The sequence below is a fragment of the Rhinolophus sinicus genome, chromosome 3 (assembly GCF_057876585.1).
Source record: "Rhinolophus sinicus isolate RSI-liver-muscle chromosome 3, RSI-T2T, whole genome shotgun sequence".
Taxonomy (NCBI): Eukaryota; Metazoa; Chordata; class Mammalia; order Chiroptera; family Rhinolophidae; genus Rhinolophus; species Rhinolophus sinicus.
Window position 1 is genome coordinate 131,628,406 of NC_142503.1, and position 24,431 is coordinate 131,652,836.

General features: G+C 42.9%; 1 protein-coding gene across 10 annotated transcripts in view; it reads right to left on the reverse strand.

The window, feature by feature from the left end:
* RYR3 (ryanodine receptor 3) overlaps positions 1-24,431 on the reverse strand; it is a 481,902-nt gene that overhangs the window by 126,567 nt on the left and 330,904 nt on the right. For all 10 annotated transcript variants that reach the window (XM_088797123.1, XM_088797126.1, XM_088797122.1 and 7 more), the window contains 5 exons: positions 12,321-12,594; positions 10,674-10,788; positions 9,006-9,135; positions 7,739-7,842; positions 4,607-4,742 (listed from right to left, as the gene is read on the reverse strand). In XM_088797123.1, coding sequence (XP_088653249.1) covers positions 4,607-4,742; positions 7,739-7,842; positions 9,006-9,135; positions 10,674-10,788; positions 12,321-12,594 — 759 coding nt within the window. The remainder of the gene's footprint in view (positions 1-4,606; positions 4,743-7,738; positions 7,843-9,005; positions 9,136-10,673; positions 10,789-12,320; positions 12,595-24,431) is intronic.

Genomic DNA, 24,431 nt, shown 5'->3' on the forward strand with positions numbered 1-24,431 from the left:
CGTGTTATTCAACACTTGCCTTCTTACCCAGGCATTGTTAGATTCACTCTACCAGATTCCAATAAGAACCATCATTTCTGGCATGCCAACAGTCACAGGTGTCAATATGGAGGTAGGTGTGGTTGATGACAGAATTTTCAGTAATTATTCCTTGCATGTTTCTGTTAATTCTACTTAGTTTTGCTCTGTCTCCTGCTTTAATTTGTAAGTGACTTCAGGGTAGTCCTTCTAGAGCCTGTCTCTTGTCACTGCTCACAGCTTCTCATATGTGCTTTACATGTCGTAGGATGGATGCCTAAGTGATGGTCCCTGATGAGAAATCTTCCTGGAGAAATTCTGCAAAGCTTGGAGATAGTGTGTTCTTTACAACCAAGTTTGCAGCCTGAGGAAGATGTCACTGAAACACTCCAAAGACTCAAAGGGAATACAGAATAGCTTTTCCCCTTCTTCTTGTGGTTTGGTAAGAAATCTTTTCCTTCTTGGAATCTACATTAGGAAGGGATTAATCAGATGCCCAGAAATATCTGTGTCTAAACTGATTATAGGATTTACAACTGCTGGGTAAATAGGAGCTTCTCAACTTCATTACTCTCAGAGTTAAACACACCCCAAGGCTACCAGCAAGTTAATAAAAATAAAGTGGAGAAAATTATATGCTTTAAGAAGTTCTTTTAAAGACAAATCTTGTTTAAGAAGATTTAATACAAACATTAAGAAAGACTAGTAAAATGTTAGAAATAAATTTCCAGTTTTATTATTTTGATAGAGCCAGAGCTTTTGATTAGGGTTTTTAAAAAGTGTTTAAAAAAACATTAGCACTGAACAGTAATGCAATAATGCCAAAGCTTTTGACAAACTCAAAGGAGAAAATGCTGTTTCTCCTTGTTTATCAGGGAGACAGTGCTATCAAGACAATATTGCATAATGGTTTGACTAATGTTTGGCCTCTGGAGCCAAACTTCTCTAGTTCAAATCCTTGCTTTAAATCCTACGAGCCGTGTGATTCTGGGCAAGGTAGTTTCTCTGTAAAAAGAGGAAGATAAGTGTCCCTATTTCATTGTATTTTTGTGTTATGTAAGTAAGTAAATACACTTAAAAATGTTTTGAACAGTGACTGGCATGTGGTTCATGCTCAGTAAGTGTGAGCAGTTATCGTCATGACCACTATCCTTACCGCCCGCTCTCATCAACTCCATCACCACTCACTACCACCTCCCACAGTCATCCCTACAACCCACTGTGATCATCCACCACCCAACTATAATGTCCCAACATCCATCACTATGACTACCGCCGCCATTGCTCATCACTCCCCACACCTCACTATTACCACTCCTACCATCATTACCCACCACCCATCTCAATCACCCCCAAAACCCGCTATGACAACTACTCAACCATCATACCCCAGTATCATCTCTAACCACCCCCACTATCACTCACCATCACCCCCCGTCACCATCCATCACCCCTATCCTTACTCACATCATCATCAGCCACCAGGACCATCCCTATCACCCACCACAATCACCCATAACACCTTCATCCTTCACGGCTGAGCGGAGGCCACAAAAGTGGCCAGGAAGTCCTTTGCGATCATCTCTTAGACATGAATACTTAGAAAGGGCTTTCAGATTTCAAGGAATCTATCTATTAGAGTCTTCCTATTTCAGATGACCTACTACTCTTGTAAGGCTCATGAACAATGACCACTAACACAACTGCAGGCAGACCGTGTTTCTGGTACTGTGCTAGTCTAAGTTTTCGACAGATTATTTCATTTAAGCCTCGCAACAACTGTGAGGTATGTGCTACTGTCAGCATTATTTTACATATATTGAAAAAACTGAGACTAGGAAAGTTTTAGTAACTGCCTATATTCACAAAGTTAGTAAGCGATAGAGCTGTACTTGAACCCAAGATACCCCATCCTCCAGCCCAAATTCTTGCCCAGCGCGCTGCTGTACTTGAGCCCTTTTCCTCATTCTTTAGGTGTTATTTGTTAAGGTGATTCTAACATTTTCTTTCTCACACTCTCCGTCTCTCTTGTTCATGCTCTTCCCCGTGCCAGTCTACTCCCACCATTTCAATTACAGATGATCTGCGTATCTACTCAGTCCCAATCTGCTGACTGATCTCTATCCTATCACCCCAATTAAGGGCATCTCGGTTTGGGGGCCACACCCTGCAAAATCAACATGGCTTGAACCAAACCAACTGTATGATCGTCTATATCAAACAATTTCTCCTTCTCACATCCTTAGTTCTTTTCTCTCTACCCTTAGTTCTCTAAGCTTCAATGTGACTTCTGTTTCTTTCTCTCAACATACTCAGGCCCAGCCACCATAATCATCATCAACACCTAGATCTATAAATTCTGCCTCCTGAATTTCCTTCAGATGCATCTCCTCCATGCCACTCCTACGACCACTATTATAATTCAGAAACTCGTTATCCTGAAATGGGCACAGAAGTTCCCAGGGGTTCCCCTCAGCCTCTCCTCTGTTAAAAAGATTCCCCAGCTCTCTGCACACTGAATCAAGACTCAACTTCACAGCTTGGCATTTGGATCTCCTACCTACCTTTTAAACCTCATCTGTCACCACTGTCATTCACGTATCTATCATCTGGACCCACAGACCACTGTGTTTCCTGAGTACAGCACGAGTTAGCTCAGGGCACTGCTCATTCTGCTGCCCCACTGAATCAACTCTCCTGCATCTCTGCATCTGGAAAATGGACCAAGTTCGTCTCTCACATCACTTCCTCCATGAAGCTTTTTCTGATCTTCTCTCCGGATGTGAGTTTCTCCTCACAAAACCGTCCAACACCCTGTCCCCACCTTACTCCACTTATAATGACCTCTGTCCATGTCTTGCTCCCCTTACTAGACTGTGAATTCTTTGAAAGCAGAAGCTAACATCCTTTGCCCAAACCAAACGTGGTTTTTATTTTACAGAGACACAATAAACATTAAACTAAAATGCATGTGTACCTTCTGATTGGCCAACTTGCTAAAGCTTGTTGCATCATGAAGTAATACTATAGACAATATGTTAAAAGGGCATAAAAGACCCTGAAAGCAAAGGGGACAGACTAAACGTTTTGTTCGAAAGTTAAGTGTGGTCATACACAACCAGCCTAAGAGATCTAGACAGGAGCATAGCAGTAGATTCCTTCACCTGCATAACCCACGTGGCAGTCCCATTGAATGACTCATAAAGCTCTTGATGCTGACTGCAAAGGTGAGCAAGATGAATAAACTGGTACTGACTTGATTTGGTTTGTGCCATACAGTATATTTACATCATTTGGTGAGCTTCATGAATCTTTAAAATCCACTTTACAAAAAAAATTTCTCTATTACCATAGTAACTCTGCATTAATTTTGGACATGTGATTATTTGGATAGGAAGTGGAACAGACTATTAAAGGATACCTTGAAAGTGGCCTCAAAGGAAATGGAGTTTAGTAATGCTGGTGACGAAAAGATAGGGATAGTGAAGAATATACACAGAGAAACAGAAGACAGGTAATTAAGAGCAGGCTGGGTGAGACCAAGGGAAACAAAACACAGACATCTCAAAGTCTGGGACCCAGGCAGGAAAAGGGAAAAACCAGGATGATGAAAATCATTCACATATTAAAAATAGAGTATATTATAGTGTAGAAAAGCAAGCAAGAGGTATGGGGGACATAAGAAACACAGATGGAAATATAATGATCACTTCATGTCAATACATTTTGAGGTAAATTCTCATACTTAGACCAACTGCCCTGATTGCTTATTAGCTGCAATACCTTTTTTTGCAAATTAATTTGTTTGAACACATCACTAGACGTGGGAGGCACTAACATGTAGCATGCAATGCCTTTTGAATTCACTTGACCAGCCCAGTTGGATTTATTAGCCTGGAACTTCAAACTGGGGAAGGAGGAAAGATCATAACTATAATGTAAATACAAGTGAATTAGTATTTTAACAGAATCTTAGGAGACAAGTTACATTTTCAAGAAAGTATATTCAGCACATTATACTAGGACAACTACAGAATTTGTAGATTTGGAATTCACTCTAAACGGGAGGTGACTTGTATTAAGAAGAATAATATTTAGGATTGCTATAACATTTTTTTTTCAGGGAGTTTAGTTACCTTTTATAACTATTCAGTTATTCTTGATTTTTATTCATTCATTCCTTCATTAATTCATTCACCCCTCCCTCCCTCCTCCCTTCCCTCCCTCCAATGGTCCAAGCATCTGGAGGCACAGCTGCATTTAACTCTGTGAAATAGGTGAGATAAAGATATTAATAAGCTCCCTCTTCTACCGACAGGAGAAGAGGTCCCGAGAGGCGATCAGCCCAAGCCTATGCAGTGAGTTTCTTGCCGAATCTGTCCCTAGAGCTCAGTGCTCTGTTCACTGGACACCACTCTTGGTCCTTGTCTGGCCTGATTCTCCCTGAGATTTTTCTACCAGCTGCCACCTGCCTGCAGAATTGGTCATATTTATGGACAGGAAGCAATGTAAAGGATGCCCTTTTCCTTGTATGTACCCACGATTATGCCATCTTAGGTCTGGAGGGCATGGAGCACTTGGCACTCACTGTTCACGAAGACGGCAAACCTCAGGAAGGACAGGTAGCGCTCTCCTTCAATGGGGTTCCAGCCGACATCAGGGTACCCTTTGGCCAGAAGCATGGGGCAGCTCTGTAGGCCACAGCCTGCCAAATAGGTCACCACCTGCCAAGAACAGTACAAAAGTAAGCACCCAAGTTTTTTTTTTTTTTACAAGATAGCTGTAAAGCCTGCAAAATTCTGGGACCCAAAGGGCTTTCATTTCCCTAGAAGCTAGAGAGAATCCAAGACTTTTACATAACTTAATAGATTTGGAGCCAGAACCTCGAATTCATTTTTGTTTCCAAGTCATCAACAAGACCGATGATCACGGCTATGTATGAATATACATTTGCTATCAGTTGTCTGGTTTTCCTAGTTCTGGTAAGACGGAGCTGCCATTTAAAAATAGGCCTGCGTAGGCTGTGTCTGGGGAGGTAATGGTGGATGTAGGCTGGCCATGTTCATTTGGTCATGGTATTTCAAGACCAAATATTCAGTCACTGGTTGACTCTTGGTGGGCCCTTGGCTACTCAGGGGTCCGTACTCAAGTTCTACAACGACAGTTGTCCAAAGTGAAAAGTCAGGATGTTAAGGTTGGGGTGACTAGTGAAGAGGTCACGGCCAGTTAAGGACTAGCATTGGTAGTGTTCTCTTTGCTTCCAGGTTACCAGACACTTGCCACAAGAGCTCAGCTCTGTGATGGTGTGAAAGATATTAGAATCTGCCTACGCTTCAGAAGGTGTCAAGGCAAAAGCCCGGCAAATATAGATTGTTGCTTGAAATACAGTTGTTATTTAAATTTACTCTTTGATATGTATACCGGGGAAGAGGAGAATCCACGAGGCTGCAAAAGACTCATAGTCAGGAATGGTGTCTTTTCATTTTTTAATCCCCAGGGCCTGGTGCATATTAGGTGCTCAATAAATGTTTGTCAAATGAATCATGTATTTGCTGATGTTAAATACTCGAAGTCATTTTGCAAGAATAATGAGTCTAAGTCAAAACTTAGTAATAAACTAGCGTCACACTTTTTCCTTCTTAAACCAGTAAGGATACTATTCTGTTTGAAGTTTAGATTTGATGTGGCCTTTAAAATGGCAGGAAAAACATTAATAAAGGCAGGGATTACGCAGAGTTTTCAGGGTTACAGGTACAGAGCATTTCACTTGACACTAAAATAAGTACCCATGTGTATGTGTTGTGTGGGGGGGTGGGGGGCAGGTGGGGTTGTTGTTCAATATTAAAGGTTCTAATTTCCATTGTGATCAATAGAAGGGAGGAACGGAAGCATTTACTGGTCCTTTCCCTTTCTCTTAAGGAACCAAACTTGGGTGATTTCCTGACACTGGTCTGAATAAAGTCTGTGCACTAGATTGAGCTGTCAGAACCACTTGAAAAGGGGGCTGCAAACCTCCTCATCCCCCTTCACACATTTCCCTGAGCCCAATTTTCCCTTCTCCTCATCCCCCTTCACACATTTCCCTGAGCCCGATTTTCCCCTCTCCTAGCCCCTGGCCTCCACTTGTCATACTTGCATCTTCCAAGGAACACTCGGGGTCTTTGTGGAGTGGTGTCATTTGGAAAGATGAACTGCAACTGAGGAGGGGTGCTGAATACTAAGTCTTGTGTCACTATCTGGTTGTAAGAGAACCATGGCCACTCTTATATACAGGCATCAGTTGTCATCTCACCACCAAGAACACTGTGTTATTGATTTCTGTTTAAATGCATGGATAATAGAGTTTAACTGAAGTCTGTCCCACGAATAGCAGAGCACAGGAATATACACGGCATCTGTGAAACAGCTTTGTTACAATATACTGCTGGTGGCATAGCATTTGAGTCTGTGTGTGTATGGGGAGGCCGACTTGTTTCTGTTCCAATCAGTTCTTCTCACTGAAACCAGGTCGTGATTTCTAAAATGCAAATCATTTTGTGTTTCTCCTCTGCTTACATCCCTCCAATGGTTTTTATTGCTCTTGGCTCGACAGTGAGGTCCTGTAACGGAACAGCTAAGAGCACGGCCTCTGGGGCCAAACTCGTGAATCCTGGCTCTGACACTTACAAACCCCACGACACTGAAGATGTTACCTAATCTCTCCGTGTCTCAATTTGCTCTCCTATCACTGAGGGCAATAACAAAAAGGCGTGTTCTGAGGGTCACGCGGGTTAATTCAGAGTGGGGCCTGGTGCACGGTGATTCTGTAGGAATCTGTAGGCATATGCACTTCCATTATTAATAGTAATGGTAGCACAACATCCAATTCCTTACAAATCCTCATTTCTCACACTTCCCCCAAGCACTCTGTGCTCCAGTCGTACGCAGATTTCTGGTTCTCAAGCACACCTTGCTCTCCTCTCTGAATCTCAAATATTCCCTGCATGCACTTCCCAGCAATGGGGCCGAGTAGCTTCTGCTCACCCCTCAGCTTCTGGCTTTTCTCCGTGACCTTCCCGACCCCAGGCCAGCATTCGGGGCTTCTCTCCCAGGCGCGCTGAAACCCACGACACACTGGGTGACCTTGGACTCGTCCTCCTCCCCCACACTAGAACGCTCTTCTCCACCCTCAGAAAGTGCACTGTTACTCTGTCAGCCATCCGGTCAAGGACACAGTCCCACGATGGGTTGGGGAGAGGCCAGGTGCATCAGCCCCCGCTCATCACCACCACCCAGACTGTAGTTTACAGGCCCAGTGTGGGCAGCTCAGTTTTGGCTCGTTTGTGCATGGACAGGACACTCTTTCTGTGGACAGGACAGTATACAGTGTGGGCATTCTTTACCTGTATACTGGTCATACAGTTTTCTGTCTTGCCTCATTCTTTAGAATGTGAACTTATACATTTGATGGCCCAGAACTTATTAGGAACCACAAGTATGTCCGGTAGCGTTCCATGTAGACCCGCGAAGCTTAGCCTCCACATACACAAATATCCACGTACCCATGGGAGACACTCTGGTTCTAACTGTGGCGTGGCTGCCAGTTACTCACATCCTATTCCATTTACACCCTGTGTGGAAGAGGTTCTGATGGGAGCTCAGCCTTTGCTCGCCATTTGCTTGGTTTGGTGGCACCACAGGCAGGAAAGAGTAGGCACATGGCCTCCCCAGGGCCAGTTACCTTCTCGAGGTCTGGTTCTTCTAAGCCCAACGCTAACTCATTGTTGTCCATCACGGAGGAAGCTGCCACATCCAGCGGAGTGGATCCCCTCATCGATGGGGAGGCTGAGGAAAGAGGTAAGTAAGAAGGAGTGAGAAAGGGGCAGAGACCATTTCTCTCTGAGCTGAGATTGCAGTGCACACAATTGGCCAGAAGAGGGCAGCAAATACACTAAACCTGTGTCACATCGCTGGTCTCTGAGGGGACTGCCCGAACAATTTAAGAACAGTTCTATTTGTTATCCTTCCTCTCCACACTCATTACTGATTGTGAATATGAGTTAAGTTTGAACATCAGTTCACAGGATCAGCTGGGAACACGTATTTTCAAGTGCTTTTCTAACATGAAACTTCTTGTGGCCCCCATTTGATCATCACTTCAAAGCCTCAGCTGTCACTTGAACTAAATTAAAATGACTCGCCCATTTCTGGGGGCACCACTTAGAATTTAAAAATAGCCTCAAACAGCATTAGTTCATACAGTGATCAGATCCAATGTTGTCTTTGGTTTTCCTTGTCTAGTTCTTAGGCTAGAATTAAGAAAAACTTTCAGGTGGCCTTTTGCAAAAAGGTTGGTAGCCTGAGGTTGCATTTGATAAACAGGAAAGCTGAGATTTCAGATTTCACGTGCACAGATGAGTGTATTTGCGTCTTCCACAAGCTCATTTGGGTTACATTCAGAAAAGTGAGTAAGGCATACGTGTTGTGTTGCTTTTCTAGTGGTGGTGATGGATTTACACTGTTTATCCACAGTTGCTCTTGGCCAGTCTAGTCTGCCTTACATCTATGGAAAGCTCTGGCTGGTTGGCTGATGGACAAGCATGCAACCTGCAGCCAGCCTGCCAGAAAGAGATTGGATCCATGACCTTGGTCTCTTTAGCAATGATTCCTGGTCAGCTGAGTGGGCCGGGAGAACTATATCCCCACACTATATCTTCAATTTCAAACAGCATTTTATGAACCATGAGCCCATGGTCCCAAGAGAGATAAGGTAAAATTTTGTGACTCTAGCAACACAAATCTGTCATTAGTGCTCTCTGGTAGCAACATCTCTACTTAGGTTAGAGACCTGGTATAATTATTTCTCTTGTTTATAGATCAGGCAGAGGTCATTTTTATATTTAAAAATCCCACAGCATGCATTTGGCTTCTTTTCTTTTATATCCTAAGTGGTCAGTAGGGGGAGTGTCACCTCTGAACCCAAATATGGAAGTTATAACACGACATACCTAGGCCAACACTGCTGTTCTCCAGCAGATAACTTAGATGCTCAAACATGGCCTTCTGATTTTGCCGGCTAATTCGACAGAAATAGCAAAGGAAGCGGCAACAGCTAGCAACCATCTTTGGAAAGGCGATCTGGAGGGAGAAGGAGGAAGTGTGAAGGAAAAGAATCGATCATGAGGTTTTTCTGAAAAGTCTGACTTCAAAGAATTGAAGTCTTGTAAGCTGCCAACAGTTTGGAAAATATATTTCCTCCTTACTTCCAGTTTGTTCCAAGACGTATTCACAAGAGAGATAGCGCATGTATACCTAAGAAGGGGCTTCCCAAAATACTGTGAGCAAATTATAGTTCCTGAAATACCTTCCTTCCCGAGGAAATAGACGTCAGACAAGAATCCGAGTCATCCTCAGATGTCACGTGAAACTGCACAACCCTGCACAACACTAGTATTTCTAACTAGGAGGAGAATGGACAGAACTCTGATGGAAAATGTCAGAAGGGAGAGGGGTGATCGGCGATGAGACCCGGCAGTATTCCAAACCTGAGGCCCCTGGGTAAGGGCTGGGGCCTACCGTTGTGGAAGCCTCAAGACCATCAAGCTCTCGAACTGGGAGCCTCCCCCAATCCCTTCTATCCTTGATAATTGCTCTCCTGTGGGCTCCGACAGCATTTGTCATCTGCTTCATACCAGTTAGCAATGAGATGCCATCTTATATTACTGTTTTCTGTGTTTGGCTTCTCTGCTTAACAAAGTAATTAGCATCTCCAGGGCCTGGCCATGTCTTATTTTGGATCCAATAGTGCTCAGTAAATGGTGTCGGTGTTCACCTTGCTCGGGATCTTAGAAAGCCCTCGATTTCCTGTTAGAATCATGGTGGGTGCTTGAAGAAGTAAAGTTCTGAAACCTAGAGTCTGTGTGCCTGCTGAGGCATCCAGACATTTGCTCAGGGATCTTCTGGAGAGAGTCCACTTTCCCAAGAGATCAGAAGAAATCAAGGGAGGGAGAATGTGAGCTTGGCTTCTGTTCTTCCTTCACACCCCCGCTTGTCAATACTGGTGGCAATGCTTTCCTAGGACCCAGGCACTCTGGAATTTCCAATATGTGAGAACATACCCCATCTACTGCCTTCACAAACTATCTGATTCTGAGGACAACCCCACACAAGTTGGGCCCTGTCCCCACTCCTTTTCCCTTGCCTGTGGGAGCTCCCCTGGACAGCAGGCACCTTGTGGGGCGCAGGGGGCTTGCAAAGACATCATCAGGAGCTTGGCTCACAGAGGAAACACGCGCACTCCTGAGGGAACACTGCCAGGATCATTATTAAGATCTTGTTTTCTTTTAAAACAGCCTTCTCCTGAGGCAGCACAAAACACACCGGGCTCCTGTGTGGAACCCAGAGGAATTTCAACTGGGAAGGAGCAGGACTGCAGAGTCCGGTAAATGCAGCCCAGTGGAATAAGACAGAAAGACCCCGAGCTTCTCGCACTGGCTGGATGCCACTCAGCAGCCTCATCCCACCTCTCCGCCCCTTCCTGGCATTGTGCACGTCCCTCCGCCTCCCTGGGAAGAGTGGCTGAGGCAATGGACACCAGCCATATGGCTGTGAACAATTCACCTCCGGAGTTGCTGCCCAGGGGCCAAGTTCTGGCTAAGTTCTCCTTGTAGCATTACCTGAGATTTCTCTGCTCCTAACACGTTCACCATCACCTCCATCACTGTCTCGTGCATTCCGAGGACTCTCATGAGGTTCGGGTGCTGGTAAAACACCTTGTTGTTCATTATGTCTCTAGGGTAAGGATCGGAGAGAGACTTTAGCATTTTTTTATTTCAAGGCTATGGAAATTCTGGGCTGAGAACACACAATGCACACACGTGCTAAGGGTGAAGTGATATAAATTGGACAGGCTGAAAGGATAATAAGAAGGCACTAGGTCATGTGGAACAGACGTGGAGTGCCTTTTTCAGCTGGTAGGAATATTCTGGGCTCTTTCATTTCTACTAAGTACTTGCTTTCTGTCTTGGAAACATTTTAATGACATTAAACGGTTGGCCCTTGGTCCTGTTACTTGCAATAGTTTTAAGGCCGCCCAAATCACTGGAGTTCTCTTCCTCCAGGTACTCAGGGTCTTCTATTCTTTTTTTTTTTTTCTTCTCTTGCCTTCTATCTCTGTCTCTGTGTACTTCCATTTTCTTAGTGATAAAGCTGTACCCATTTCTTATGACAGTTGTACATTCGGTACCAATGATGTTTTGAGACAGCAGTCCTCAGAAACCAATGAAATCACCAACAAAATGAAAAAAGAAGTATGTTTTTAAGTCATTCAATACAAACTAAAGCTGCAGGCAAATCCACTGACCGAAGCAGCCCACGACCTGGCTGCATGAAGGCTGGCAGTGTGCTCACTCTCTACCCACCCCTACCACTCCCCTGCCCCCGAGTGTTGCAGCTACCAAGAGGAGATGCCACCAGCTTTCACTGCTGCTATGTCTACTGCAAGGGCTGAGGGGGAAGCTAATTCAGTCACTTTTTTCTCTTCCCATAAAAATCTCTTTATTTCTATTATAAGATTCCTCTATGGAAATGGAGGAATGTGTGCACCCCCCACCAACCTGGGTATCCTCACGGTCCCTGTTCTGGGCCTTGGTGATAGATGCTCATTTAATTTGCTGGCCCAAGGGCTGAATACTCGGCAGCAGGAAGGCTGCTGTTGTAGTTTTTTATTTTAATTAGGTAAAACTGTGGGCTGCTCAGTGAACCTTTGGGGTCTCGGTTTTCCCATCTGCAAACTGGAAGTGCTACAATATCTAATTAAAAGAAATCTTTTTGACAACACGGCTTCTAAGGAAGAGACACAAGCTATTGTTATGGGTAAAGGTGCCTCAGTGTTGACAGAAATGACACTCTAGGATAGTGCTGAGAAAAGGGAAGGAGTGGGTAGTAATTTTTCAGAGGGAATTTCAGAAGATTTCCAGTCGAAAGCAGGAGTGCTCAAAGGGGTTCTCTCTTGTTGGGGTGAACACACTGTCCCTTGCTCCGAATTTTTTCATTGCCTTCCCGAGGCTATTTCGTCAGATTCAAGCTAAATAACTGTTTTTCTCCAAGACTCCTCCCTACTTCTTCTGGTAATGTCCCTTTACCCTGATTAGCAGGTATGGTCTCTCGGGTTATCAAAGGTGACCGATGTGGCAAGGGTGTGCCCACAGGAGGGACACACAAAGACTGTACATGATGGGATTGTGGAACACCCACTCAGCAGGGTGAGCCCGTTTTCCCACTGGAAGCCTCCCGACAGCCTTGCACGTAGCTGGGTGACCTACCCCAGCCCGTTGATCATGAGCAGCTCCTCTTCCTTGCCCATCCTGACGCTGAGCAGGCAGCGTATCTGGCCCAGGGCAGCCAGCAGGCTGATGGTGTCGCCCACAGACGCCTGGCTGATGGTGTAGGTCTTCCGCAGTGCCTGCAGCAGCTCCCCGATGCTGTCGTACTGCCTCCGGAGGAGGCTGAACATCATCCGGACCAGTTCCGCATCCTGGATCTGGTCCTCTTGGGCCCAGCGGATCATCGTCTGTGAGATGAGTTCCTTCAGTGTCGCTAGAAGGACAACAGGAAGGATCGGTACGGTGGCCGTCCTGGTTCAGGGAGAGCTGTGTAGCTCAGCTACTTCATTCAATGATAAGACACATCATTGGTTGGTCAAGGCTAAAGAAGTTCTTTTTTTAAGGCTGGGGTATGGCATGCAGACAAGTAGAATATGTTATCAGAAGACATAGATGTGAGCCATACTACAGGAAAAGAATAGGAGGTGGAGTGAGGTGCACCGCGAACACTCTGGTAGGGCCAAAGGCTTTGCAGTGGGACACCTGACCCTCAGGCATTGAACTGCGCTGTCTGGATCTCTGGCAGGACTCAGCTGGCACTGCACCAGGGACTATCTTTGCAAGCTCTGAGAGGAAAAGCAGTAAGACTTTGAATTCAGAATTTCTCAGGGCTCCTACTGGCTGCACAGAAATACCACCGGCTGTATAAGTAAAGATCACTCGTGGGACTCAAACCAGCTGTGGGACTTACAGAGGTTAGACTCAACAGCCCTGAAAAGTACTGGCAGTGGTGTGGGAGGAGAGAGACCTGAGCAGGAGGACAGAGCAGAAGGTACCCTGCCAGGCTAGCCAGGAAGGCACTTCTCACCCCAGATCATGCCGCACGCAGTTCCAGAAGGTGCCATGACAGAGGTGAGAAATGCTGCTTTTAAATTATAATTGCATCCACGTCTGGCTCTGCCTATCACCTTCCTGTAAGGTATGGATAGCGCCGGGATCCCTAATTCAGACCTGTGATAAAGGCAGAGCTCAGGGGACAATGAAGGTCCTACAGTCCATCAGAGAAAGGACTGGGAATGAACTCAGATGGCTGCTTTCGGTCATTGGTGCCATCTCTAATAATTGAGTTTTCTACCCCCATATACTACATGTGGCACATGCCTGCTCTACATTCAGTCCTGGCTCGTCATAAGGACATAAAGTAGAGCCCCAGAAGAGATCTAGATATAGAGGATTCATTTGACTTACTGCTGTGTCTATCAACCCCGTGGGTATTTTAGGTTCAGAAGGGAGACATTAGCCAAAAACCTTTAAAAAGGATACCGAAGGCAGAGAGAAGCACCATTAAAAAATGTTCCTAAGAGATCTCACTACGCAGGGATTGCTGACTAATAGCTATTAGGTTAGATAATATGTTAACCCTGCAGGGGAAAGTTATTTATGGGCTAGACTGAGTTCCTCTCAGGCACCTGTCTCCTCAGCAGCCAAATGTAGAAGTTCCCATTTTTCCTAGTTTCTATTCACAGTAAGGAATGAAAGAAAGACAAAAATGTAGACATTCTTGGACCCAATGTAAGCCTTTCTAGTCCTGTAAGTACAATTCCCTCTTTAGCCTATATTTTGGCTGAAAAAAATTAGTTCTCACCACGAACAAGCAAATTCTCTGCAGAGTTTATACACATCATTACAGTCTTTGCCAAGCATGAATGGCAATAGTCAGAATTGTTAATCAGCTCAAAGTCTATCTTCCTTTTAACGGGGAATTGTACAGAGTCATGATGAAATCAAGGGAGTCTTAGCTTTTCCTTAACCTGACTTTCAGATGAATTCAGGATTTGGGTGAGCTGTTAGCCTCACAATGACTTAAACATCCAAATCAACATTTATAGTCTAGACAGTGGAACATTTACAGTCAAACATCTCACTTGAGAGCAAATGGGAAAGAACACAGCCCTATAGCCGGAAGGGATGGAGCTGGAAACACCCCACAGGTTCTTTGTCCAGACTAGCCTTCAAGGTAAGAAGAAGAGAATGAGATAAATAAATACGTGTGTGACCAAGCGAAAGCTCATTAAAAAAAAAAATGTGACCCCCAAGATCATGACAGAAAAAGCAAGATCCATCATCATTGTGTTATGGATGCAATTTGGTGGAAGGCATGACATTTAAGGCCATTCTTATTGATCAGGGTTTCTAAATATGAGACTGAGGTCTAGAAAGTGAGAGAAAGAATGAGAAAGAAATGAGAAGAAAATTGTGGGGAGAGGGAAGAAACATTCTCAAGAGCCCTGAAAAGCACATTGTTTTGTGGCCTGACATATGCTAGAGATGTAGCACCCACCAAGCAAACCTAGACTGAACTGAGAAAAATGAAGCTTTACCCCTGACAGCCACGCTACTGGAAATTCCTCAGGTTTTAATTAGCTTCCATGAAACAGTGGCAGAGCAGCATAAAGGTACCAGATTCAAGAATTTAAAAAAACACATGTTCTAGAAGGCAGGAGGCTCTCTGGATATCCTGTGCATCCGATGATTAAAATAATTAATGCTTATAACCATGTCTGGCACATATTGGGGGCTTTGTAAGGGTTAACTACTATATTATCTATAACAATAGTTATAAAAAGTATGGTCCACAGACACTTGGGGTCCCTAAGATCCTTTAGGCAGTTCTCAAGGCCAAATGTATTTTCATAATAATGCTAAGATGTTATTTGTCTTTTTCATTGTGTTGGTAGCTGCACTAATGGTGCGAAAGCAACAGCTGGTAAAGCTGCTGGTGTCTTAGCATGAATCACGTCAGAAGTGCCTACCTCTGCTCGTCACTGCCACATCCCCAGGAAAACGCCCAGTTTCACATAAGAATGTTCTCAAGGAAATATAAACATTATTCATTTTATTAATAATAAACTCGAGTATACACCGTTTGAATATCCTGCGTGACAAAATGGGAACTATGCTTAAAGCACTCCTGTTGTATGTCAAAGGACAGTGGTTTTCTTCAGGGAAAGCATTCATGTGATTGCGCTGTGAGCTAAACTGCTGCTTGTTTCACGGAATAACATTTTTAATTCAAAGAACCACAGACAAACTATGGTTAAGCAGTCTTGGGTAAGTGACAGGCGTTTTCTTAAAAATGAAGGAAGAAAGCCTGTCACTTCAAGGAAAACAGTCGATAGCATCTGTTGCTATAATATAATTTGAGCTTTCAAGTGAAAACTAGAATTTTGGAAAAAGTTTATCTGCTACCATGAGTTTGACAGCCTCCCAATACTTAAAGACTTTTCTTATTAAATTGTTGATATTAACAAATGTGATTTTAAAAACATTTTATAATTAAAGGTGTCAACATCTGGAAGCTCTGCAATAACTTCATGAAACAATAATTTCCGAATGACCAAATGCATGATGTTACAAAAACATTCATAAGTAAAATGATCCATTCAACATGCAAGATACACCAATGGATTTTTATATAACCAGGTTCAAAAAAATTTCTTTGGTATGGTTTCAGATTCCACATGGCAATTAACTTTTGAGAAACCACTATTTGTTGAGTTTTTAGGTAGTATTAAAGAAAAATTTCCACAATTATCTGAAAAAGCTATTAAAATACTCCTATTTCTAACTATTACATATATCTGTTTGAGGTCAACTTTCTTCCTATCCTTTAACCAGGTCTAAGAATCCAGCTATCATCTATTAAGTCAGACATAAGAGATTTATAAAAATGCAAACCAGTATCACTCTCCTCATCCTTTTTTTGTATTGAAGAATTTAGTTATTTTTTTTTTTATAAAAGTACGTTATTTATATAACATGTAATGGGTTATTATTTTTGAATAAATAATTGTTCAAAAATTTGTTTTAAATTCGAATTCAGTAATATTGATAGATATAATCCACATAAGCTAAAACTTACTGGGGTCTTTGATAGTTTTTAAGAGTGTCAAAGTTTGGGAACCACAGATCTATCTAAAAGAGCCTAAACTGAGGTAATGACCATGATTGAAAGGCAAAGCTTTTCCTCCAGCTAAGATGAAATTCTGTTCCATTAGGCTGTGTGGTCCTAATCAAGTAGTTGAGACCCGAACCTTGAAAGCTGCAGCTGAGGAAGCTTTCTATATTTGTTTCCAGATGGGAGGTAGACCAAATGTGAGTATCAGAAATGTAATACATCTCACATTGAGAAATAAGGAGAAGATTAAAGAATCATTATTTGGAAAATTGAATCCTGGCAGTCAGCCAGGGTCCCGGTCATTATTCATTCATTGCCACAGTACTTCCCACCAACCTGAAGAGCCCTACATGTTTCCCTCTTCAATTTGGGTTTAAGATCAATCATCTTCAGAGCAAGGGAGGAGTAGCATATCTTCTACATAGAGGCTGGGTGGCCTTGTTTAGCCTTCTCTGCAGCTAGTACAATTGGGCACAGACAGAAAAGGTACACTGCAGGCTGGAGGGGGGATACTTAATTCTTTGCCCCTGACATTGGCTGACTCTCCAGCAATGACTATACTCTCATTCAAACTGGAAACCAGGATTGTCAACTACAGAGGGCTTTACTCTGGAGTCAAAGCCTCAGGACAGATCTCATTTCCAAGTTTCTACCTGTCCTCATCTTACTAGTTATGAGGTGTGATGACAAAATACAGTGAATGTTTAAAATAAATTATTATAGTAAAAGATACATTGCCATTAATCCCCCTCAAAATACTACCCCCTGCTTTGAACAAACTTATCCCATCATTTTTGCCACTTTCTGAAGCAGTTCTGGAAGTCCTCTTTCATGAGTGTCTTTAGTTGCGCTGTCATGGCTGCCTCGATGTCCTAAATTGATTCAAAACGTTTTCCTTTCATGGTCATTCTGACTTTGGGGAAGAGCCAGAAGTCTCATGGTGCCAGATCCGGTGAATAAGGTGTATGAGGATACACCATAATGTTTTTATTTAACAGAAATTGCCTTATACCAGAAGCTATATGTGACATGGAGCGTTGTCATGATGGAGGATGAAACCATTTACTCATTTCATGTTAATGCATTTTTCATGATCCATGATTTACAGGACACTTTAAAACACACCTTTTCTCAACTGTAGCGCACACCCAGCTGACTACACCGAACTTGTCACACTGTTACAGTTACTGTTTGACATGCCGCATCCCATATTGAAGATCCCTGCCTTTTCATTGAATGGCACTTGGCAGCAGCATTCATTGAAGTTTTTGATCACAATGGAAAGGTTCTGTGTCACACATCGCTTCTGGCATATGGCAATTTCTGTCAAATAAAAACATTACAGTGTGTCCTCATCCACCTTATTCACCGGATCTGGCACCATGTGACTTTTGGCTCTTCCCCAAAGTCAAAATGACCATGAAAGGTAAACGTTTTGAATCTATTCAGGCAGGACATTGAGGAAGCCACGATAATGCAACCAAAGGAACTCAAGAAAGAGGACTTCCAGAACTGCTTCAGAAAGTGGCAAGAACGATGGGATAAGTCTGTTCAAAGTGAGCAGGAGTACTCTGAGGGAGATTAATGGTAATGTGTCTTTTACTGTAATAAACTTTCTTTTTAATTTAAATATTCACCATATTTTTGTTATCATACTTCATACCTCCAGTTGTGTCCCTCCTAAATAGTTTATTAGTCAAACATTGTTTTCTGTTAAGTGTCCAATATTGGGTTAAGTGCCCTAAACTAAACTATTTCAAGACACAATTATTATGCACAGCAGCCTAGTTGGGGAAACTAAATATATATATATATATATATATATATATATATATATATATATATATATATATATATATAGAGAGAGAGAGAGAGAGAGAGAGAGAGAGAGAGAGAGAGAGAGAGAGCATTTAATGAGAAATAGTGTAAAAACTAAGGGGTAAAACAATTTTCCAAGATATTTAGCAAATAAGACAATTCATTAGAAGGTACATCATCTACAGTAATACATTCAAAAGAAATTGAGAAAATAAATGGTAAGATCTTCCTTTCTCATTTTCCCCCCAATGGGTCATTTATCTACAGTTCTTTATTTCTAGACTAGGTCCACATTACATGGAGACTAAAGAAGCAGGGAAGGAAAAGCTCCATCATGAAGTTAAGAGGGATGAATGAACTGATCTGACGGAAAAGACTACTCTTGGCTACGACTAACTTGGAATGCCGTTTTCCTTTAAGAGATGGCTCACACAAGTAGTCCCTGTAGTAAATACTTTTATTTTTTTTTGGTATCAGTGGGGGAATGCTGACATTTGGGTAGGAATTTCAACAGCAAAATGAGTCAGCCAGTTCTCAAGATAAATTTAAACCTCTTCTTTAACCAAAGAAAGACAGATATATTAAGAACAGTTACAACTAAACAATGATTTCATTTCTGTTACTTTTCTAAGTTCATCTTTGGAAATGCTACCCTTTAACCACTAAAAAAGAGAAAAGAAAAGAAAAAAACAACACAAAAACATTTAGGAAGCATGACTCCTGAAGGGGGACAGACTCCAAGAGAAAGAAAAGGGTTAGGTGGAGAGCTTAAATCTACCATTTGCTATAATGTATGTTCTCTCTCTCTCTCAATCTCTCTCTCTCTCTCTCTCTCTCTCTCTCTCTCTCTCTCTCTCTCTCTCTCTCTCACACACACACACACACACACGTTCCTAAATACTCCACTTAAGAGCCTCTACCAAATGTAATGAAGTTGCTTCCGCAGTCTTTGCTGCAACTCTAGGATTTCTATTCCCTGATTTCTCTGTTTCATGAAGGCCTTGTCAAGTGCACGAGATGGTTCAGCTCATGTGATTTTTGAAAAGCTATAGTGTTCTTTTCCAAAAGGAAAAAGAAATATGTGTAACCAAACACTTCTTTTCTGCTGAGATACAAAATTAATCCTAGGAAACAGAATGCCTTAGGGAAGCTAGTCATGTGGTTTCTTTGACAATTATAAATGGCTTCATTTATGAAATTATTAACATTCTAGCTCACTCCACTTTTGCAATTTGTGTAATTAGGGAGAGTCACATTTAGGCAATTATATCAAATATATGATCTAGAAACGGCATTTTAAATGATTGTCCAGGTTAACTCAGCATGGAAATATTTCTAAGGCGTTGTATTATTTAGGAAGACTTGATGCCTGAAAGGTATTTTAGAAGAAAAATAGCTACTTCACTACATGATTTCTGGACCAGTCAGACACATTCCACATAAGATGAATAGAGTATCTTTAAATTAGACCTAGCCTTAATATAATCAGTTTGGGAGCCTAGGTATTATTTATTAAGTTGTTTACTTTCTTCCATTTGCTGTTTTGTAACCTGCTATTAGACTTCAGGACCCACCATTCTGTGAACCCTACAAGAAAATTCTCTAGAGTCACCCACAATATTTGGTGTAACTCTTTTTTAAATGGTCAAATTACCAGTGTTGCAGTGCCAACAATAATAAGAGAAAGGTTATTTATTCTCATGGTGTAGGTTTAAACTTTTAGGTTCCAAGGGTCTGGAAAGAATCTTTTCTTTTTATCTCTAAATTTAGATCAGAGTCCAAGTGGCCATCATGCAATGAAGTGTGTACTTATTATCAAAGAGCAGATGTTGGCCGCTGGCAAAGCAAATCCCTGTAGTTTGCAGATTGCAAACCTATGCTGGTGTTACATTTCTGCGCATGCTCTTAAATCTGGGTCAGTTTGGAGGAAAAAGTCTTTTGATTACATCACAGAGAGGGAGTAAACAAAACTGCACTGTACCTAGCTTGAACTTGGAAAGCAATTTACATGCTCACACTTACAATTGGAAAAGAAAAATGATTATGTGCACCTAAGCTATGTACACTTATTTTTAAATTCTAGATGATTAAAAAGTCAGCTTGTGGTATGCTGTGAATGCTCTGGAGGCATTAACAGGTGGTAGATCATTTTCAAGTGAAAAGAACAAGTGTATTTTGACCTCTGTTTTCTTCCTCCATGAATAATGGCTCCCTAAAGAAGTTCACCTTCTACTTCTCCGAACCTGTGAATACCAAGAAAACTGATATGGCAAAAGGCACTCTGCAGATGTGATTAAGGACCACGAGTGGGGGAGACTGTCCTGGATTATCCGGGTGGACTCAATGTAGTCACAAGGGGCCTTATAAGAGGGTCAAGGGCAGAGAAGGACATGTGATAACAGGAGCAGAGGTAGGAATGATACCATTGCTGGAAGGGGCGCTTGCCAAAGAATGCAGGAAGCCTTTAAAAGCTGGGAAAGGCAAGAAATGGATTCTCCCCTAGAGCCTCCAGAAGGAATGCAATGCTACTAACTCATTCATTTTAGATTTGCGACCTCTAGTACAGGGTTATAAAAAATTTGTGTTGTTTTAAAGCCAGTAAGTTTGTGATAACTTTTATAGCAGCAATAGGAAACTAACGTACTTCCACTGATAGCAAGTCTTGGGTTATCTGAGTCCTTTCCCAAAGCTACCCATCAGTCACTGTGGGGTCTCAGGGAGCAAGCTACTATGAAAGCACACACAGAAGGAGGGACCTGCGAGAGATCCAGTTCTAAGTTTTTGCTGAGACAACTGAAGTGACAGAGTGCTGACACAACTGAGGTCTGCCTGGATCTAGCCCAGAGCTTCTGTCAAGCCAGAACATCAAAAGTAGAAAGCGCCTACTACAGAACTGCAATGGCCAATTAGATAATGTACACAGAGCACAGACAGCATATTCTGTAGTTTCCGGGACACAGATCTTTGGCCTCTACTCTCCCTATGAACATCAATGGTTAGAAACGTCTACATTTCAATGTTAACCGTTGAGTATATGAAAGATGCTGACAATGATAACCATCACGGCATAATGGATATTCCTGACCACATATCCAGCATCCATTTGTCCTTTCTTCCTTCTGAACAGAACCCTGATTTTGTAGCGATATCTGCCTCTCTACCTCATGGCCCATGATCCTCAGTGAAAGCTGGTGCAACCCCACTGTAAAGGGGGCTCCGTTGACTTAAGTTAGCATTTTATTTTCTAGTCATGCTCATGGGTTCATGCGTTGACCTGTGATCAAGTTCTCCAATCAAAGGTGATCTCAGGATTCTTACTTCATGAATACCAGGGCAGGAGAAATGTTTGCACTTTCCCCTTAGACCCTGTTGTGCATGGATGTGAGGCCCAGACCTGTAGCCGCCATCTTGCTACCAGCCTGAAGGCGAAGCTGGAACACGGAGCAAGGAGACTTTGGGGAGAGTGAGCAGAGGTGTGGGATCAACTCAAGCTGGTACTGGTTCCATCTCTAAGCTTTCAGGTACACCAGTCAATAAAGTTCCTTACCAGCTAGTCTACCTGAGTTGGGTTTATTTTTCTTTCTTTTTTGCTGAAAGCATCAGAAATGACAAATGTGGAGATGAAGTTCTTATGATCCATACTTTGTATATTCACTTCAAAAGTTGAGAGGTATATAAACAGCTAAGGACTAGAACATAAAACTGAGCATCATTATATCGAATCCTCGCCTAACATCACAATTAGTAAACAAGAGAGCTAGGATTCAAACCGCCATGGCTGGAATTTAAATCCATCTACTTTATCATCTGAGAGCTGCTTACTTTCAACGTTTCATAAAATTCAGAAAAACAGTTATCTTTATTAACACTTTAAATTTATATTATACTGTCTAGATGCTCTCTTAATAAACTATGAAATGGTTCAGGAATAAATCCTGAAATTCATAAAGCTTTAGTTCTTTTGTTAACTGACTCCGAGCTGGGCCAATGATTCACTTTCCTTGAGTCTCGATTTCTTCACCAATAGAATGAAATTAGTAACATTAAATTCATGTTGAAGGAAATGAATGTAGGATGGTGCAGTGACAAGGGTGCTGGGTCCTTTGTTCCAGCTCTGGCTGTGTGACCTTGGTAAAGTTGATTCACTTCCCTGCGTCTCTATCCACTTCTATGAAGTTAAGTCACTTGTGGCTTAATATTCTAGGATTCTATGTCTATCCGACTCACTGAGCTCTTGGAAAAGTTGTACTAATTTATTAAAATAGCAAATGAATGCCTATGGCTTCCTTGGGTTAAATTGATGAGCACCAAGAATTTTACTACCACATTTTAATGCCAACCGGCCCTATCGTGACATTACCCAGCTTGCTTTTACGAACGGTAAAAGCTGAGATTGAGAAATTACATCTTAAAATTCCAGTGGTTACTGACCACGGTAAGTGGTAAGTGGCCATTATCAAAGCATCACCACACACCATGAATCACTTACATTGAGGAGATGAGCTGTGGCGACTGCTGGCTGAGGAAGGACGCTTCTTATATCGGGTAGGATGGCACAACAGCCTTTCGATTTAGCTGGGGAGACTCACTGGGGAAGGTCCCAAGCCTTCTGTGTCCCAGAGCTTCCTCTGGTCTGAAAATCTGGTCTGCATTACAAAGTGGCTGAATACCTACTATTTATTAGCACAGGAGGTCAGGGAGAAAGTGAAATCCACTGACTTCAAGGAGACTTGGAAACTTCACCATGCTACTTTCTCTGCTTTCCCAGGGCCTCAGGGTCTTCTCTGGCCCAGGCCAAGCTATAGGTACGTACCACCTGCCTCATTTCACTAAAACAAGGATGCTGTCAGAATCACTGAGAACAAGGTTACAGGCTCTGAAGACCTGAGAAGAAAAGCCTGTGAAAACAACAAGGACCATTGTTCCTACATGACAAGAAAGAAGCTCTGTTTACAACATGCCCTCAGGGCCCAATGAACAGGCACTGGCTGTCAGGCCCCCAGAAGCGTGTGCAGAGACCACTGGGCCCAGCAAATTGCTGAACATCTGAGCAGGCACCCAGCTCTCACTCATCCCAGCTCTGTATTTAATTTTCGGATGTATATACTTGTTTCCTTCTCTACTGGCTTTCTTGGTTGGGGAATAAGGGTAAAAGTTCAAGCTGCTTGCTAGAACATTCTACTTCTTATTACAATAATAGTAGCCACTGTTTACTAAGAGCTTCCTATGTGTCAGACCCTGTGCTAAACACTGCATCTGAACGGTCATTTAACCCTCACGACCACCATGTAAGAATAGAAAAAACCAACATGGCAGGAACTGAGTTTCCTCAGCAATGATGGTCATTGCTAGACTAATCCTCACTTTAGTTAGAAACATTGTAATTTACTAAAAAACCAAGGTTCCTGTCAATAGGTGAGGTCTGCTGAGACAGCACAGGGGGTGAGGGCTGTACAGGAGAAGGAGCATGGAGATGGAGCCTTCTATCTCGATCTGGAACCGGCGTGGACCCCACAAATCGCCCCAGTCAGCCTGGCCTGGCTGCCCTTGAGCTTGGCTCTCAGAACCAGCCGCGTATGGAGAGTTATATGGCAGTTGGATATTTCTGCTAAATCTGTTTCTAAGTCTCCCTCCATCAGTGTTTTCTACCCTGGCCAGAGCTTCCCTACCTGGGAGGATGGAGACAAGTGTGGAAGCAAAGTGCTCCCCCTCCCAGGACTGTATCTATAGCCACTGGATGCCCCCTCACTGTCAGAAGCACCCTTGCAGACCCCTGGCAAAATGATGCTTTGGTGTTTGCTGCGGATTCTGCCAGTTCATCTCCACAGCCCCCTGGGGTCTCATCCATCATATGGAGATAATTAGCCTGTTGTTTTTGAAATCAATCAACCAGGCTCACAATCACTTTCTCAAAAATGTTCAGGTGATTAAATGACTGATGATGACAATGGGAAAAAGGGCAGAGAGAAAACAGATGATGTGGCTGATGTGTTAGGGAGGGATGGCCTTGAGATGAAGATGGAGCAGATATGGGACAGCAAAGGGCTCAGGGGACTGAGGTCTCTGTCTTTACTTTGCTGGGAAAGTAATCGAACTGCTTTTATTTTAGTTTCTGTGCTTATTCAGTATGCAGAGCAAAGTGATTATGACGCAAGCTGCTGGCCCCGCGTCCTCAATCTCTATGCCTCGCCGTCCTCTCCCTCCACCCCTGCAGCTCCCTCCCAGCTGGCGCTGCACAGTACTTTGAAAGAGCAGGGGCCCTGGCCGTGGAGCTGGATTCCAGACTTGCTCTCTTTCTTCCTTACTGCAAGAACGTTGTCCACATTATTTTGCTT